The sequence below is a fragment of the Echinops telfairi genome, unplaced genomic scaffold (genome assembly GCF_000313985.2).
Source record: "Echinops telfairi isolate 266 unplaced genomic scaffold, ASM31398v2 ScPeMD7_7436;HRSCAF=8474, whole genome shotgun sequence".
Taxonomy (NCBI): domain Eukaryota; kingdom Metazoa; phylum Chordata; class Mammalia; order Afrosoricida; family Tenrecidae; genus Echinops; species Echinops telfairi.
This window is the reverse complement of record NW_022111336.1, coordinates 4,072,516-4,089,140: the sequence shown is the minus strand read 5'-3', so window position 1 is coordinate 4,089,140 and position 16,625 is coordinate 4,072,516. Positions and strand designations below refer to the sequence as shown.

Here is a 16,625-nt window from a genome sequence, read left to right as displayed (position 1 = left end):
GCACATTAAGGGTTTTAGAAAATAGCAAGCAAATCAATCCTCTAAGTTTCTTATGACAAAATAGCATTGCAAGGACCATTTTGATCTCTTTTTAACGAAGGGGAATAATTTATTTTAATAATAAGATACTAATAGTTTACTAGCTGCGTATGAGACCATTATAAGGAAGACATGAAATCTGCTAGATTTAAAATATTTCTTTAAGCCCTCAACGATGTCAACAAATGAGTGAAACAGTATAAAGAAATAAATACATTTTTCAGCTTGCCTTATTCATTTCAATATCTAACGCCTGCTTTATTAAGCTGATATGATCTTGATCATGTTCACATTAGCCAAATGATGGTCTTCCTTATAATGAAAAATACAACTTGAGCAGGGCTATGTGTTCTAGAACTTTGTACTATTCCAGTTATGTCCTTAAGGCACCTCTTCTTCCTCTGATTGTATCCATTCATTTGATAAGTAGATGCTTTGTGTACCTGTGTACTAATCAAAATAATCCAACAACACTGTAAAGGGACCTCCAGCCAGAAAGACCATGGTGTACAAGGCAGGGGAGTGTGAAAAACATGACGCTCAGATCTTGGTTTCCCAGTCATTGTTGCTTCTCAGTTATCTTCCACAGGAAATCTAAAGCGCTCAACCTCATTTTCAAAAAACCACCAGAAACTGCTCCCATCAGGCCTACAGAAGCTCATCTCCCATTATTTCGAAATGCCTTGGCTCACTCTGTTCTTCTCCTTAAAATGCACCCTCCCCCCCGTCCCCATTATCTAGCAGTCTTTCAGTTGTTGGTATTTTCTTTGCCATTCATTTTGGCATTTTTGCTGTATTCTCTCTGATTTCCTCCGTTTAACTTCCTGTTCCATCCTGGGAAGCAGACTGTTATGGGACAGATCCATTAGGTTTGCTTGCCCATTGGCGGGTCCTTTGATGGGAGGCACTAGTAGAAGATGAGAGAATGAGTCGAAGGATGGCTAGGAAGCCTGCCTGATGAGCATGGCTTGGTCAGGAGGTCTTTCTCTTAGCCTTCCAGGCACGGGAGATGAAAGGCTCTCTCTGTGTTGCTGCATCCAGGAAACGGCACCATCTCGGCTCCAATGTGTGATTTATTTATTGCAAGAACTTTGACAGATTGCTTCCTTCATTAATCAATTAGTTAATCCTCCTTTCAAGTTTCCAATTCATATCTCTATTTTACTGAATCATGCCTGTATTATAATTATATCATACTGTGTCTCAGCTATACTATATCACATCTTGTTGTTGTTAGGTACCGTGAAATTAGCTCCAGACCCATGACAGCTCCACGAACCATAGAGTTTTCATTGGCAGATTTTCAGTAAAAGTCCAAGCCTTTCTTCATAATCTATCTTAGTCTGGAAGTTCCACTGAAACTTCAGCATCACAGAAACACACGAGCCTCCTCAGACAGACAAGTGGTGGCTGTGCTTGACATAAATTAATACAACATAGATATATTAAAGCTCTATCATAGCTTCTAAGTGTGTGGGCTCTGAATCTAGATAACTTCGGTTAAAAATGTTGGTCACAAATTAACATATAACCCTGGAAGAATTCGTTAACTTTGTTTTTCTTTCAATTTTTGTATCAGTAAAATGGGTATAGTAATAGTAATAGTAATGACCACATAGAGTAGGTTGAGAATGAGATGGGTTCATCTATTTATCAAAAACTTTTATACTTCTTATTATAAATAGGTCTAGATAAAGATATGTACATATGCAAACATATTTATATGAGAATGGGGAAATAGATCTATGTGCCTATATTTATAGATTTAGTATTAAGGTAGCAGAAGAACATTGGACCTCCACTCAAGTACTCCCTCAATGCAAGAATACTTTCTTCTATTAAATTGTTATTCTATGATGCTCTCTTTCCCAACACAACTGCTAAAGACAAAGCGGGTGAATAAGCAAATGGGGTGAAGAAAGCTGATGGTGCCCGGCTATCAAAAGATATAGCATCTGGGGTCTTAAAAGCTTGAAGGTAAACAAGCGGCCATCTAGTTCAGAAGCAACACCCACATGGAAGAGCATATCAGCCTGTGTGATCACGAGGTGTCGAAGGGATCACTGAAGACAAATGGGTGCATAAGCAAATGTGGGGAAGAAAGCTGATGGTGCCCGGCTATCAAAAAGTATAGCGTCTGGGGTATAAAAGGCTTGAAGGTAATCAAGCGACCATCAAGCTCAGAAGCAACAAAGCCCACATGGAAGAAGCACACCAGCCTATGCAATCACGAGGTGTTGAAGGGATCAGGTATAAGGCATCATCAGAACAAAAAATCTTACCATAGTGAATGATGGGGGGAGTGCGGAGTGGAGAACCAAAGCCCATGAGTAGGCCACTGGAGATCCCCTTGCAGAGGGGTCTCAGGGAGGAGATGAGCCAGTCAGGGTGCAATGTAGCAACAATGAACAATACACCTTTCCTCTAGTTCCTAAATGTTTCTTCCCCGCTCCCACTATCATGACACGAATTTGACCTTGCAAGTCTGGCTAGACCAGAGGATGTACACTGGTACAGATAGGAACTGGAAATCCAGGGAATCCAGGGCAGATGATCCCTACAGGACCAGTGGTGTGAGTGGTAAAACAGGGAGGGTAGAGGGAGAGTGGGTAGGAAAGAGGGAACCGATTACAAGGAACTATATGTGACGTCCTCCCTGGTGGACGGACAACCGAAAAGTGGGTGAAGGGAGACGTCGGACAGGGCAAGATATGACAAAATAGAAATTTATAAATTATCAAGGGCTCATGAGGGAGGGGGGAGCGGTGAGGGAGGGGAAAATGAGGACCTAATGCCGGGGGCTTAAGTGGAGAGGAAATGTTTTGAGAATGATGAGGGCAATGAATGTACAAATGTGCTTTACACAATTGATGTATGTATGGATTGTGATAAGAGTTGTATGAGCCCCTAATAAAATGATTAAAATTTTTTTACAATAATAATCCAACTAATTATTATACCAAGCTTAAGAGGCAAATCTGCTGATTATTCTCATTTTCCACTGGTTAAAAGGAGGCGGAGGGCAGTAAAAGAACTTGCTCCAAATAAGAATGCTAGAGAGTGGCAATCAGAATTCAAGCTCAAGCAGTCTGACTCCAGAGTTAGACCTCGCCACTATGGTCCCATTGGTGATTCTGCTACTTAATAACTGTTCAGTAAGCACTATTCTTCTTTATAATATTATTTCCCATTGATTTGGCTGTTTGAATCTTCCTTTTCATTTTGCTTGAGTCTTTCCTTGTTTACCCTTGAAGAAAAAGGCAAAGAGGTATTTCTCTAGGTTTATTAGCCTAGTATTTGGCATACAGTTGTAGTTTAGAATATGTTTGTGTCATTAAGTATTAGAGGTTTCCTCTGTATTGCTCAAAGACACCTCTGTTTGACCAGGCCGCTAGAAAAACAAATCCATTTACACTGATCTGTGAATAAGAAAGAGCTTTCTTATATCAAGAAGTAACTATATATCAAGAAAGCATCCCAGCCCAGTTCAACTTAAGGCCATAAGTCTGATATTAACCCCTAAGTTCCTCTTCAGATTTACACAGCCACATGCAATGACACAGAATCCAGGAAGAGCACAAGCCAGGTAGTGCGGAGTCCTGTGGATCCAAAGCAATGGAAACATAGCAGAGTGGCGACAACTCTCAGGGTGGACACCACAGTCCCAGCACCAGAGCCCCAGCAAGCAGGATGGCGGAGTGGCAGAGTGAGAACGAGATTCCCAGGGACCCCTCTCCTTATGAAAAAGCCACAGCCCTGAGGTGACAGCATCGGACTGTGACCTGATTAACAGGTTGGATTCTATCCCTAGCCAGGAGTGTCTAGTTGACATAAAATCATCTATCACAACATACTAGCCCTTCCCCCCCAAACTGTGCATCCCCTTTAAGCTATCCATTTTAGATGTGTGTTTTTCATGTGGGTGTGTTACATGGGAAATGTGGTACATGATCAATAATTGAGAGTTACACATCTAGGTGGTAACACATGGAGTCGTCATGCTATGTGAATCAGAGAGGGAATGAGAATTTTATGAGATAGAAGTGTAAAATGGACTCTGTTAATTGAGGTCTGAAGATTAAATATTACTCAAACAAAGTCAAACTCACTGCCAGGGGGTCAGTTCAGACTCATAGTGACCTTACAGAAGGAAGTAGAACTACGTCCTTGGATATCCAAGACTTTCAGTCGTTACGGGAGCAAAAAGCCGCAGCTTTCTCCCACATAGAGATGCCACTGGGTTCCAATTGCTGACCCTGTGGGCTCTTTTGAAAAAAGACTCTCAAAAACCAAACTCATTGCCATTGAGTCGATGCTGACTCATAGTGACCCTATAGGGCAGGATAGAAATGCCCCCTGTGTTTCAGAGACTGCAACTCTTTATGAGAGTAGAAATCCTCATCTTTCTCTCTCAGAGCCGCTGGTGGTTTCAGCCTGCAAACATTTTGGATTACGGGCCGAATGTGTAAGTACTACGCCACCAGGACTCCTTTCAAGATGACCACACAGGATTGAATGGAATAGGATTTTACTGGAGGAAATATCAATGTGGAAAGAAATATAGAAGCATGAAGGGGAGATTAGCTGGTGATGAGAGGTGTCTTTGGAAAAGAGCACCTGTGACCAGCATGGATATGACTCCCCTGCCCAAGCCTCTGCCCCTTATCATATACATGGCTTTACCAGGATTTCAGCTCAGAAGTATGCGACAAGCTCATTCATCTTTTCATAACGCAGTTTGCTGTAAGATGAAAATGGTACCAGCACCCTCCTTACTTGCCACTGATGAGAATTGGTCTACAGTGTTTGCAGTTATTTTTCTCTCCTTCTGTTTCTTCTATACTCAGCAGAGCAAGAGCACACAGTCTGCCTTGACCCATGGAGCCTCTCACATAAGAAAGTACTCATTTTAACTAGCCCAATGATCTCTCACAACTAGCTATGAAAACTGCCATGGTTAATAGAAAATGTTCATTGGCAGCTCCCCGAGCTAGCTGTCATGCCTTACCCCAGATGAAGACGAGAGAGAGAGAGAGAGAGAGAGAGAGAGAGAGAGAGAGAGATTGATTGGATTGGGTGCACTGTTGCAGGCTTCTGTGTAGACTAAGGAACGTACCAGGAAGTTTTGGGGACATCATTAAACTAGAGCTAGAGGAGTCCCTTGTCTCCCAGGAATGACTCTTCCTTAGTGTCAACCCCTCTCTCCATCGTAGGCTAGGAGTAGTCTGTGGGCTATTGGCTGTGGTGCAAATGCAGTGATGGTTTTAAAATTCAGCAACTAAGCCCCCCCCCCCCCATCAATTAAGTTCCAGTAGCAATAAAACCGCAGATTCTCAGGCTGCCACAGTGAGTATTATTAAATAGATTTTGCATACAATGCAAGGTAAGCATTGGACTTTGAAGCACAGAGTCAGCAGTTCAAACTCACCAGCTGCTCTGCAGGAGATTTACAGCCTCTGAAACTAGATAGTGTCACCATGAGTTGAAATGACTTGATGGCCGCGGGTTTTGTTTTGGGGTTTTGCGTAGTTCAGATTGAGATGAGCTTAGAACCACTTTAGCTCCACATCCTTCATTGATCCCTTAATTTGGCTTTTCCTCTCTATGCTTTGATCATCTCCTGTGGTTCCTTTCATAATACACACCCCACTTATTATCTTTACATATTTACTGCCTGCCTTACTATTGCTTCATATTGTCGAGAGCAAGTCCTTTTCCTTCACTGCTGAATCCCTGATGCCTAGCTCAAGGCCTGGCAGAGACACTAAAAAAAAAAATCACAATCCAAATTTGGGAATATTCTATAAAATCCTTGGCCTGGATTCTTCAAAACTATCAGTGTTGCAAAGCTCAAAGAGGGACAGAGGGCTTATTTCAGATTAAAGGAGAACAAAGTGATGTGAACAAGCAATGCTGTCAACCAGGTGGAAAGGGCATGGATGGGGCAAATGGGATACTCTGCATAAAAGCTGTGAATTGCATTACAGCTCTAAAGCCATATTATATGCCCTGACTTTTGAATCGGATTGACTACCTTCGCCTTTAGGAAATAAATATTGATATAGTTAAGGACAAAGAGGCATGGTATATGCAAATTATCCACAAATCATATATTTGCATAAGACTTATGTATACACATAAGACATAGATAATTTTGGGACAAAATATATTACATATGTTTTAATATTATATATAGTATGGTATATTATACAATATATATTAGATATGTAATATTAAAAACAAACGAGCCCATTGCCAACAAGTAGATTCTGACTCATAACAACCCTACTCGGTAGGACAGAGTAGAACTGTTTGATCGGCTTTCCAAGGCTGTAATCCAGTGGTTCTCAACCTGTGGCTTGTGACCCCTTTGGGAGTCAAACGACCCTTTCACAGAGGTTGCCTAAGACTATCAGAAAACACATATTTCTGATGGTCTTAGGAACGGAGACACTGCTCCTCTATCGTCTCCAGGTGGGTCCTCCCTCATGCAGAGACGCCCACCTATGAGTACCCGGTGTGAAGACTGTGACCCATGCTACACCATGCTTCCAGACAAAATTTCATTTATTTCTCATTATAAATAAATATTTCACAATATAGAATTACATATTGTTTTGTGATTCATCACTATGCTTTAATTATGTTCAATTTGTAACAATGAAAATACATCCTGCATATCAGATATTTACATGACTATTCATCACAGTAGTACAATGACAGTTATGAAGTAACAACGAAAATAATTTTATGGTTGGGGGGTCACCACAACATGAGGAACAAAGGGTCGTGGCATTAGGAAGCTTGAGAGCCACTGCATGTAATCTTTACAGAAGCACACTGCTACTTCTTTCTATAGTCATTGGTGGATTGGAGCCAGTAACCTTTCAACTAGCAGTCAATCACTTAAACTACTATGCCACCAGGGGTCTTTATATTCTATTGCAAATATAACTGTTGTATATGTATATACAGAAAGATAATGCAGCAACAGGCTCATTGAGGTGAGCTGTATATATGCGAAGGATCCCCTGGTGCTGTCATGGGTTACCCTTTGGATTGCTAACCACAAGGTCAGCAGTTTGAACCCATCAGCAGTTCCACAGGAGAACGATGAGGCTTTAGAGTCCCATGAGGATTTCTGGCCTCAGGAACCATCACGGCTATGTTTATTCTGTCCTATAAGGTTGCTGAGTTGGAATCGACTGGATAGCAGTGTTTACAAAGAACTCTCCTATTGCAACATCTCCCAATTACTCTATAAATTTGAAATGATACAAAAATATCCATCAAAAGTAGTTTTGAATGAATTAAATGTAAAAGGATAACCATGATCAGAAAATATTTGTGAAGAAGTTACCAAAAAAGGTATAGCTAGAGCATTTAGAGAGGAAATAGTGAAAGTACGCCAAGTTGGGAAATATCCAAGCCCATTTAAAATGTAAATGAAATTAAGGAAGCAGAAGACAATAAAGATGACTTTGGATTTGGCCAATCTATTTGGAGAGGCAGCTGAATGCAAGAACAGCGGCAGAATTAAGGTGCTCAGTGAGGCAGTTGAAAGCTAGACAGATGATTAGCATCCTCACAGGTAAAACTCAGTTACTAGAGAGAAAGGCTACAATTTAGAAGCTACTTGACTTAAATGCATATTTTCTTTTTTTTTATCATTTTAATAGCGGTTCATACAACTCATCACAATCCATACATACATTAATTGTGTAAAGCACATTTGTACATTCATTGCCCTCATCATTCTCAAAACACTTACTCTCCACCTAAGCCCCTGGCATCAGGTCCTCATTTTTCCCCTCCCTCCCCGCTCCCCCCTTCCTCATGAGCCCTTGATAATTTATAAATTGTTATTTTGTCATATCTTGTCCTGTCCGACGTTTCCCTTCACCCACTTTTCAGTTGTCTATACCCCAGGGAGGACGTCACATATATTTCCTTGTAATCGGTTCCCTCTTTCCTACCCACTCTCCCTCTACCCTCCCTGTTTCGCCACTCACACCACTGGTCCTGAAGGGATCATCCGCCCTGGATTCCCTGTATTTTCAGTTCCTATCTGTACCAGTGTACATCCTCTGGTCTAGCCAGACTTGCAAGGTAGAATTCGTGTCATGATAGTGGGAGCGGGGAGGAAACATTTAGGAACTAGAGAAAAGTTGTATTGTCATCTTTTGTTCCTTGGCCCCTTGCTTGGTTTTTCTCTTCCCGGGACCCCTTTTGTAGGGGATCTCCAGTGGCCTACTCATGGGCTTTGGGTCTCCACTCTGCACTCCCCTCCTCATTCACTATGGTAAGGTTTTTTGTTCTGATGATGCCTTATACCTGATCCCTTCGACAAGTTGTGATTGCATAGGCTGGTGTGCTTCTTCCATGTGGGCTTTGTTGCTTCTGAGCTAGGTGGCCGACTGTTTACCTTCAAGTTTTAAATGCATATTTTCTTCCACACATACAATGGTTCTATAAACTCTTTCACGTTGTCAAATTTTAATGTTAATTTCTTAAAGATGTAAATTAAAAAAATATAAGGTTCTACGTTTTCACATTACAATTAAGTTTCACCCTTAGATAAGGTATTTCCTGAAAATGATAACAGTCAAACATCACCTCCAGTCTTTGTTCTAATTGTAAGGATTTGAAAATGGTTGGTTTTTATAGGGATATATATATATATAATTGTTGGGTTTTACAGGGAGCATACCAACCACATGAGGTAGGTTTTAATTTGAGTGTCATTTAGGTAGGCTTCCGTATTAAAGAATGCAATAATAAATTGCAATTATTACTCAAAGTGATTGTGTGCTCAGTTACTAACCAGAGATCTGAGATTCGAACCCAACAACTGCCTCACAGAAGGAAGAAAGTCTGCTTTTGTACAAATTTGCAGCCCGTAAACCCCACAGAGTAGTTCTAGTCTGTGCCACCAGGTCTCTGTGAGTGGGGATTCGACTTGGGGGCAGTGGGTTTGGGCTTTGGGTTTTGATTCTAAAGCATGTCATGGTTTTATTGTTTAGCTTCCTTTTTCATGGAATTGCTATTTATAACCACTTCTCTCACCCCTTTGGGGACTTAGTAGAATTAAAGACTTCTATTTCACTTTGTATTTGAAGAATTATATATTTATTTTTTTCTTCCATCTTCACTCAGCTAGTGGAATCCATGATGAATTCTCATCTCCAAGGGGTAAGCTGTTTTTAGTAAAGCCCTGTAGCGAACTAGCTTATGACTCCCTAGAAGCAGCACCAATTCCTTCCTGCGCTTGTCTTTGTTTTGGCCAGAATGATAGATTCCTGTGTAGGCATGATTAATTGTCATGCTTAGGCATTTGTAAGACATAGTAGCTTTTGTTTCTTTCATTTGAGTTATAAATCTGGGTTCATATCGGAAAAATGAAATAAGCATCAATTCTCATTTCTACTTTTTGGACTCATGTCCTTTGTCCACTGGACCTAAAACTGGTAAGTTAATGAAAGAAAAAGACTGGAGATCCTATGAGGATGGCGATTACAATAGGGGAGGGTTGTGGAAGAGTGACACATGGCAAGGGCAATAGATTGAGAACAGAGACAAGACATTTCTGGATGGGTATTTTGGAACTGAGTAAATTTGACTGAAAATGAGCCCTGGGAGTAGAAAGTTTAAGTATTTAACTGCTAACTAGAAGGTTGGCAGTTTGAGCCCACCCAGTGGCTCCCAGGGAGAAAGGCCTGGCAATCTGCTCCTATAAAAATTACGGGCTCCGACACAACCGCTGAAGACAAAGCGGGTGAATAAGCAAATGTGGTGAAGAAAGCTGATGGTGCCCGGCTATCAAAAGATATAGCATCTGGGGTCTTAAAAGCTTGAAGGTAAACAAGCGGCCATCTAGCTCAGAAGCAACAAAGCCCACATGGAACAACATATCAACCTGTGTGATCACGGGGTGTCGAACGAATCACTGAAGACAAATGGGTGCATAAGCAAATGTGGTGAAGAAAGCTGATGGTACCCGGCTATCAAAAAGTATAGTGTCTGGGGTCTTAAAGGCTTGAAGGTAATCAAGCGGCCATCTAGCTCAGAAGCAACAAAGCCCACATGGGAGAAGCACACCAGCCTATGCAACCACGAGGTGTCGAAGGGATCAGGTGTAAGGCATCATCAGAACAAAAAATCTTACCATAGTGAATGATGGGGGGAGTGCAGAGTGGAGATCCAAAGCCCATTAGTAGGCCACTGGAGATCCCCTTGCAGAGGGGTCTCGGGGAGGAGATGAGCCAGTCAGGGTGCGATGTAACAATGATGAGAAATACAACCTTCCTCTAGTTCCTAAAGGTTTCCTCCCCGCTCCCACTACCATGACTCGAATTCTATCTTGCAAGACTGGCTAGACCAGAGGAGGCACACTGGTACAGATAGGAACTGAAAATACAGGGAATCCAGGACGGATGAGCCCTATAGGACCAGTGGTATGAGTGGCAAAACAGGGAGGGTAAAGGGAGAATGGGTAGGAAAGAGGGAACCGATTACATGGAACTGTGTGTGACCTCCTCCCTGGGGGACAGACAACCAAAAAGTGGATGAAGGGAGACGTCGGACAGGGCAAGATATGACAAAATACCCATTTATAAACTATCAAGGGCTCATGTGGGAGGGGGAGCGGGCAGGGAGGGGAAAAATGAGGACCTAATATCGGGGGTTTAAATGGAGAGAAAATGTTTTGAGAAACGATGTACAAATGCGCTTTACACAATTGATGTGTGTATGGATTGGGATAACAGTTGTATGAGCCCCTAATAAAATGTTAAAAAAGAAAAAAAAAAATTACGGGCTCAAAAACCCTCAGAGGCAATTCTACTAGGACCCACGAAGTGGCTCTGAGTTGAAAGTGACTCCATAGCAGTTGGCAACAATTAATTTGAATAATAATTAAATCTTTTCTCTCACCTGTGGTGGGCTATAATGGAAATAAATATTCCATTTTAGACAATATGAGATTGTAAAAGTAAACTGTCAGGTCAAAGAAACCATCAAAATGAAAACACAGAGTGCACTCAAAAGAAGCCCAAATGAAAAGGAGAATAATCTTTGCTCTCATCTCTTACTTATGTTCTCTTCATTAGCAATAACTTCTTTCAATCACTATTTTTATAACATCTTCACTAAGAAACATACTTGTGTGCCATATGTAAATAACTTCCTTTGTTGCCTAGAAGAAAACGGAAAGAGAAAATCCCCATTCTTCTCGACTGTTGTTAGGTGCCATGGAGTCAGATTCAACCCACAGTGACCCCATGTGCAACAGAACAAAACCCTGCCTGCCCCATCCTGACAGGTGGCGTTATGCTTGAGCCCATGGTTGCAGCGATGGTATCCATCTGTCTCCCTGAGGGTCTTCTCATTTTCTGCTGACCCTCTAGTTTGCCAAGCATCAACTCCTTTTTCATTGAATGGTCTTTCCTGATAACATGTTCAAAGTATGTGAGAACTAGTTTCACTAACCTCACTTCTAAGGATCTTCCTGAGACGGATTTGTTTGTCCCTCTGACAGGTCATAGCACTTCCAGTATTGTTTGCCAACACCACCATGCAAAGCCATCTATCTAACATCTGCATAGGGAGGAAAGGCCGTGGCTGGGGTCTAAAGCACCTTGGTCCTCGTGGTGACATCTTTGTTTTTTAACATTTTTAAATAGGTACTTTTTGGGCAGATTTGCCAAATGCAATGTGTACTTTCTGAGAGGACAATATTAGTGTTTGAGAAAATCAATAGCAATACACATCATTATTCTTTAGTTAGGATTTTGAAATGGATGCTTGGATATGTTGAGCAGAGAGTAGGATAAAGAACAAGTTTAGCTTGAAATACTTTAAGAAGTATGTAGTTGTATTGAAGTTGTGAATCTCCTTGGATTTTTAAGGAGGCTGCATCAAAGGATGTCATTAATAATCTTCTCAGGTGCTTACAAAGCATGTGTCTGTCAGCAGAATTAGAGAATCACCCAACTAGAGAACAGGTTTCACAATACCTTGAGACCTATTTTGTTCATTAGAGAGGAAAATGGCTTGTTTTAAGTCTAAATTGACATGCTTGCTAATTTCATCAGTAAGAGCTGTTCAGTGTGGCCGGGTTTAATTTAGAGCCTGTTAAGGTTCAGATTAAAGTTGGCCAAGTTACTTCTACCCATCCTTCTTAAATGAACTTCGAAATCCAGGGAGAAAGAGAAAGGTATAGCAAACATTAAATAATAATACATCCAAAAGGAGAAGCAAAGAACAGCCTTGTTGTGTGAGGGTGAATAACCATTAAGTAAAATTTTAAAAATTAAAAAACCTAACCCGTTAAAAGGACTCTTGGTTATCAAAACATTTCCAAGCATCAAAAGACACAGTTTCTCCTTTAAATGACACAAACCCTGCATGATGCATTCGTTAACGGCTATATCAATAGCATCTGGGAAGATGCTTAGCGTCCAACGAATATTTGTAAAATAGATGAGTAAATGAATAAATGAACACATGTATTTTCTTAGGTCTGTACATCAGTTTGTCATTAAATTTAAGGGTTAAGTTTATTGAGCTGATGTTTCTGGATAAGGCTGTTTCAAACCCCTAGAAAATGGGCTGAAATATTTAAGAACAGAGTGTTCCAAAGCACCCTTTCAACTCAGTGTCACAAATGACCAGATTCTAACACCCTACCCTGGAAAACATCATAGCTTGTTATGTCTATTCCTATAGGGCTCCTACTTTCAAATTTTTCTCAGCACTCTCCAACGGACCTAGGCCACTTACTTAAATAGCTGTCTTTGGCAATTTGTTCCATATTTCAAACACTCTTTTGTGTAAAGAAACCATAAAAGTTAGAAACCTGAAAATTGGATTTTTCTTCTGAGCAATCACAGCTTACAAATGTGGAAAGTGTGTTAAAAATAAGCCCCTCCAATTTTTCGATACAGAGAGGAGAAAATACTCAAAATGTAGGGTGTTTGGATGGGTTTTTTCCCCCTCCATAATTTTCATACTACCAAAAGGAGTTGAGCTCAAATCACCAAACCCACATGAACCTACCTCTTCACAAAAGAAACAATACAGAGGGACCAAAATTTGGCCTTTCCAAAACCAAAACTCCTTAGAAAATAAGCAGAAACCCAATAACACAGGACAGAACTAAGGTTCACAGATCTGGCTATCTCCTGTCTCATCTCTTTACTGCACTGGCCTCATGTGATAGTAGGGGGATAAAACCCCACCATATTTAGAATTAGACAGATGTCTAGCTTGTTTGTCATTATAATGAAACAGAATACTTCTGTCATGTAGTGGTTATAAACTAATAGCCATGATCTGTTTTACTTTGCCCAACTCCTAATAGCATGATTTCCACTTTCCGTTTTAAAACCACAGCAATGCTCCAAGGGAACGATGTCATTCCTCGACAAATATCTTTATAAACCTTTCTGGGAACCTGATCTGTTGGTGCAAAGAGACGGAAAAGCTATAGATACTACAAGAGCACTTGAGGGAGAAGAGATTTCACACAGATTAACAGAAACTACCAAATCACACTCTCTGCCATTGATTCAATTCTGACTCAAAGGGGTCCGATGGGCCAGAGGAGAACTGGCCCTGTGGGTTTCTGAGATTTCAAAACTATATACATGTAGAGCCTCCTCTTTGTCCCTTAGAGTGGCTGGTGGGATTTAGACTGTTGACCTTGTGGTTAGCAACTCCATGTGTAACTCACTATGCCCCAGGGCTCCAACGATGAACATGGCTACCTATAAATGAAAAGTTATCCTTTAAAAACAAAAAAGAAAAGGTATTGGTTGGCTGCCTTCTATCTGGTACTGTTATCAAGAGCAGTAATAACTTACCGTTATGTATAATATGAAAGAATAGGAGTACGAGCTTCTCACTTAATGATTTTCAAACTTGCCTGACATAAGGGTTAAGCAGATAATGTGCTACAAATACAAACCCCAGCCACCCCCACTACTGAATCACTAGTTGTAATCTAGGGCCAAGGAGTCTGGGTGAGTCTTAGGGACAGGCAACTTTGAAAAACCTCTGCGTTAGCACATCATATCACAGGTTCTAGATGAGGAAACGCAAGTGCACAGAAGTCAAATAGTTCCGCTCTGGATTCACTTCCATGATTGCTTTCTTTCTAAAATATAGACCAATGTTTTGACATCAGACAGAATGGAGTTGCAAATATAACGAGCTTTCTTTCTCTTAAATGCAAGGCCATAACTCAGAATTACATTTCTACAACTGATCCTCATATATTGGTTTAATAAACTAGGATTTTCTGAGATGATTCCACCCAAGCTTGTCAGTAGTGAGACATATCTATAATCAAGGGTTTCATTTGAATTAGTTTTGGGGGATCTGAGAGTGAAATACAGCACTGGTTAAATGTTTTCCATGCAAATCCTTACACCATGGAGATTTTCACCAAGTCAAACATCTTTCTTATTTCTAAAAGTGCTTTGAAAATTGTACTAGTCTTTGTATGACTTGTAAGAAAATACACGCTGCTGGCGAACCTCCGTGTTAAGATTATGTTCTCTTTGTTCCTTCAGGCAATGGTACAGGATTTGGAGCAAAGACGCCCCCAGCTGGAAGAGCTCATCACTGCTGCTCAGAACTTGAAAAACAAGACCAGCAACCAAGAAGCCAGAACAATCATAACTGATCAAAGTAAGTCTTTTCATAGGAATGGGAAAGTCATAGCAGATGCACAAGAAGTTTGAATATGCATCTTGTCTTAAATAAAAATCGTGTAAAATAATTGTGAATTACTGTACGGAGTAAGGATTTCAATCTACAATATTATTTCTCATCAGTTGAACTTAATTCCACTGAACAGTGGAAAATAATTTTTTTTAGTTTTATTGGGACATCTTCCACATATCAACAATTCAATAGTTCAATTATATCAAGAAGAGTTGTACAATCATTACTACAATTCATTTTAGAACATTTTCTTCTTCCCTGTATTCATTATTAGTGTAATCTTTTAAACTGGAAAAAATGTACACAACAAAATATTCTCCAATTCAACACCTTCTACATGTATAATTCAGTGCCATTGATTATATTCTTTTGTGCAACCATTATTGATAGCCTTTTTCCAAATTATTTCACCACCATTAACATAAACTCAAGGCCTCCTAAGCAAAACTCTTCCCCCTACCAAGCTGGGGTTTATATCAGGGAGCTTCAAAAATGCTCATGGACAAAAATCCATCAGCTTTGAACTATATTTGTCCATGAACTCGTTGAAGCCCCTTCTTTTAGTTGCAAGGCACAGAGTGGTGGGTTTGATCTGGCAACATGTTTGCTCCTTGGTTGCCCCAAATCTGGGCTGACATCAGTAAAGTTTCCAGTCTCTCCCTCATGTCCTGGGCTGTGGATCCAAACAGGAAGTCGTTTCCTGGACCATCTCTTATTCCCATGTGTATGGTTACGTTCAGATCTGATGCCTTTCTACTACCTCGATACGCCATTGTGCAGCACCAGAAATCATTGTATTCTTCCTTTTGTCACCCTGACATGGGTGGGAACATTGGTAAACTGTAGAAAGTGCATCTGTTTAGATATTGGAAGTACTTGTTTCTTTACTTGAAGTGCCTCAGTGTGGCTTGTGGGGTATCAGCCCAGTGGTGTGTGGTTGTGGGGGTGGGCTAGAGGGAGGTGTGGGGGAAACTACTTTTCATTCTATTTTCCCTAGAAATGCTCCTCAGGAATGAGACCCAGGTCACTTCTGCTATCATATTCCCCCAAATCCCCAAGCCTGCCTTCTTTTCTTTACCCCTTCCATGAGGATACACAGTAGATATTGAATGTTTTTACTTGCACTGAAAATTCTACCGCCTCTACCTTCCAACAACCACAAAAAGTATATATCTTCTAGTGCAAGAATGAGGAAATCCTGCCTTTATTCACCTGCCTCACCGCCCCCCCCCACATAAATATTTTGTCTTACAACAAGTCTAGGCTTTGGAAACTCAGAAGTCAAGACTATATACCTATATAAGCTCCATTCTGCTTCCTTCTTCATTGATTGCCAAAATGGAGGAAGAACATCTGGCTTCCAATCGGTTAAGGAAGAGAAAGGAACGGAAAGAGGAATCATAATAAAGGGTTAATAATTACACATTTTATGTCACCCTTGTACAAGGGGTCAATTCTTAGTAATAAAACCAAATCAAACAAACCCACTACTATCAAATAAATTGTGTTTTATAGTGACCATTTAAGACAGAATAGAATTGCCTTTTATTGTTTCCTTTATAGGAACCCTTTATAGGAACAGACAGTCTTATTTTTCCTCCTGTGGAGCTGTTGGTGTGTTTGCACCACCGGGCTTCTGCCTGCTACATCACCAGAGCTACTGTGTATGGGTCCCTCCTAGGGATCAGGCAGTATGCGTGTGAGTGTGTGTATATGTGTGAGTGTAATCCTTTAAAAATCCTGTGAGGTAAATCCCCAAAAGCCCATTTTATAGATTTATGACTCAGAACAGTTGATCAAATACCTGAAGCTCATCAAGCAAGCAAATAACAGAGCTTGCTGTTATTGGTTGGTTGCTC

At 40.7% G+C, this 16,625-nt stretch overlaps 1 protein-coding gene across 4 annotated transcripts in view; it reads left to right on the top strand.

Annotated features, from left to right (window-relative positions):
• DMD (dystrophin) overlaps window positions 1-16,625 on the top strand; it is a 2,430,848-nt gene that overhangs the window by 1,710,925 nt on the left and 703,298 nt on the right. For all 4 annotated transcript variants that reach the window (XM_045298663.1, XM_045298661.1, XM_045298660.1 and 1 more), the window contains one exon: window positions 14,613-14,730. In XM_045298663.1, coding sequence (XP_045154598.1) covers window positions 14,613-14,730 — 118 coding nt within the window. The remainder of the gene's footprint in view (window positions 1-14,612; window positions 14,731-16,625) is intronic.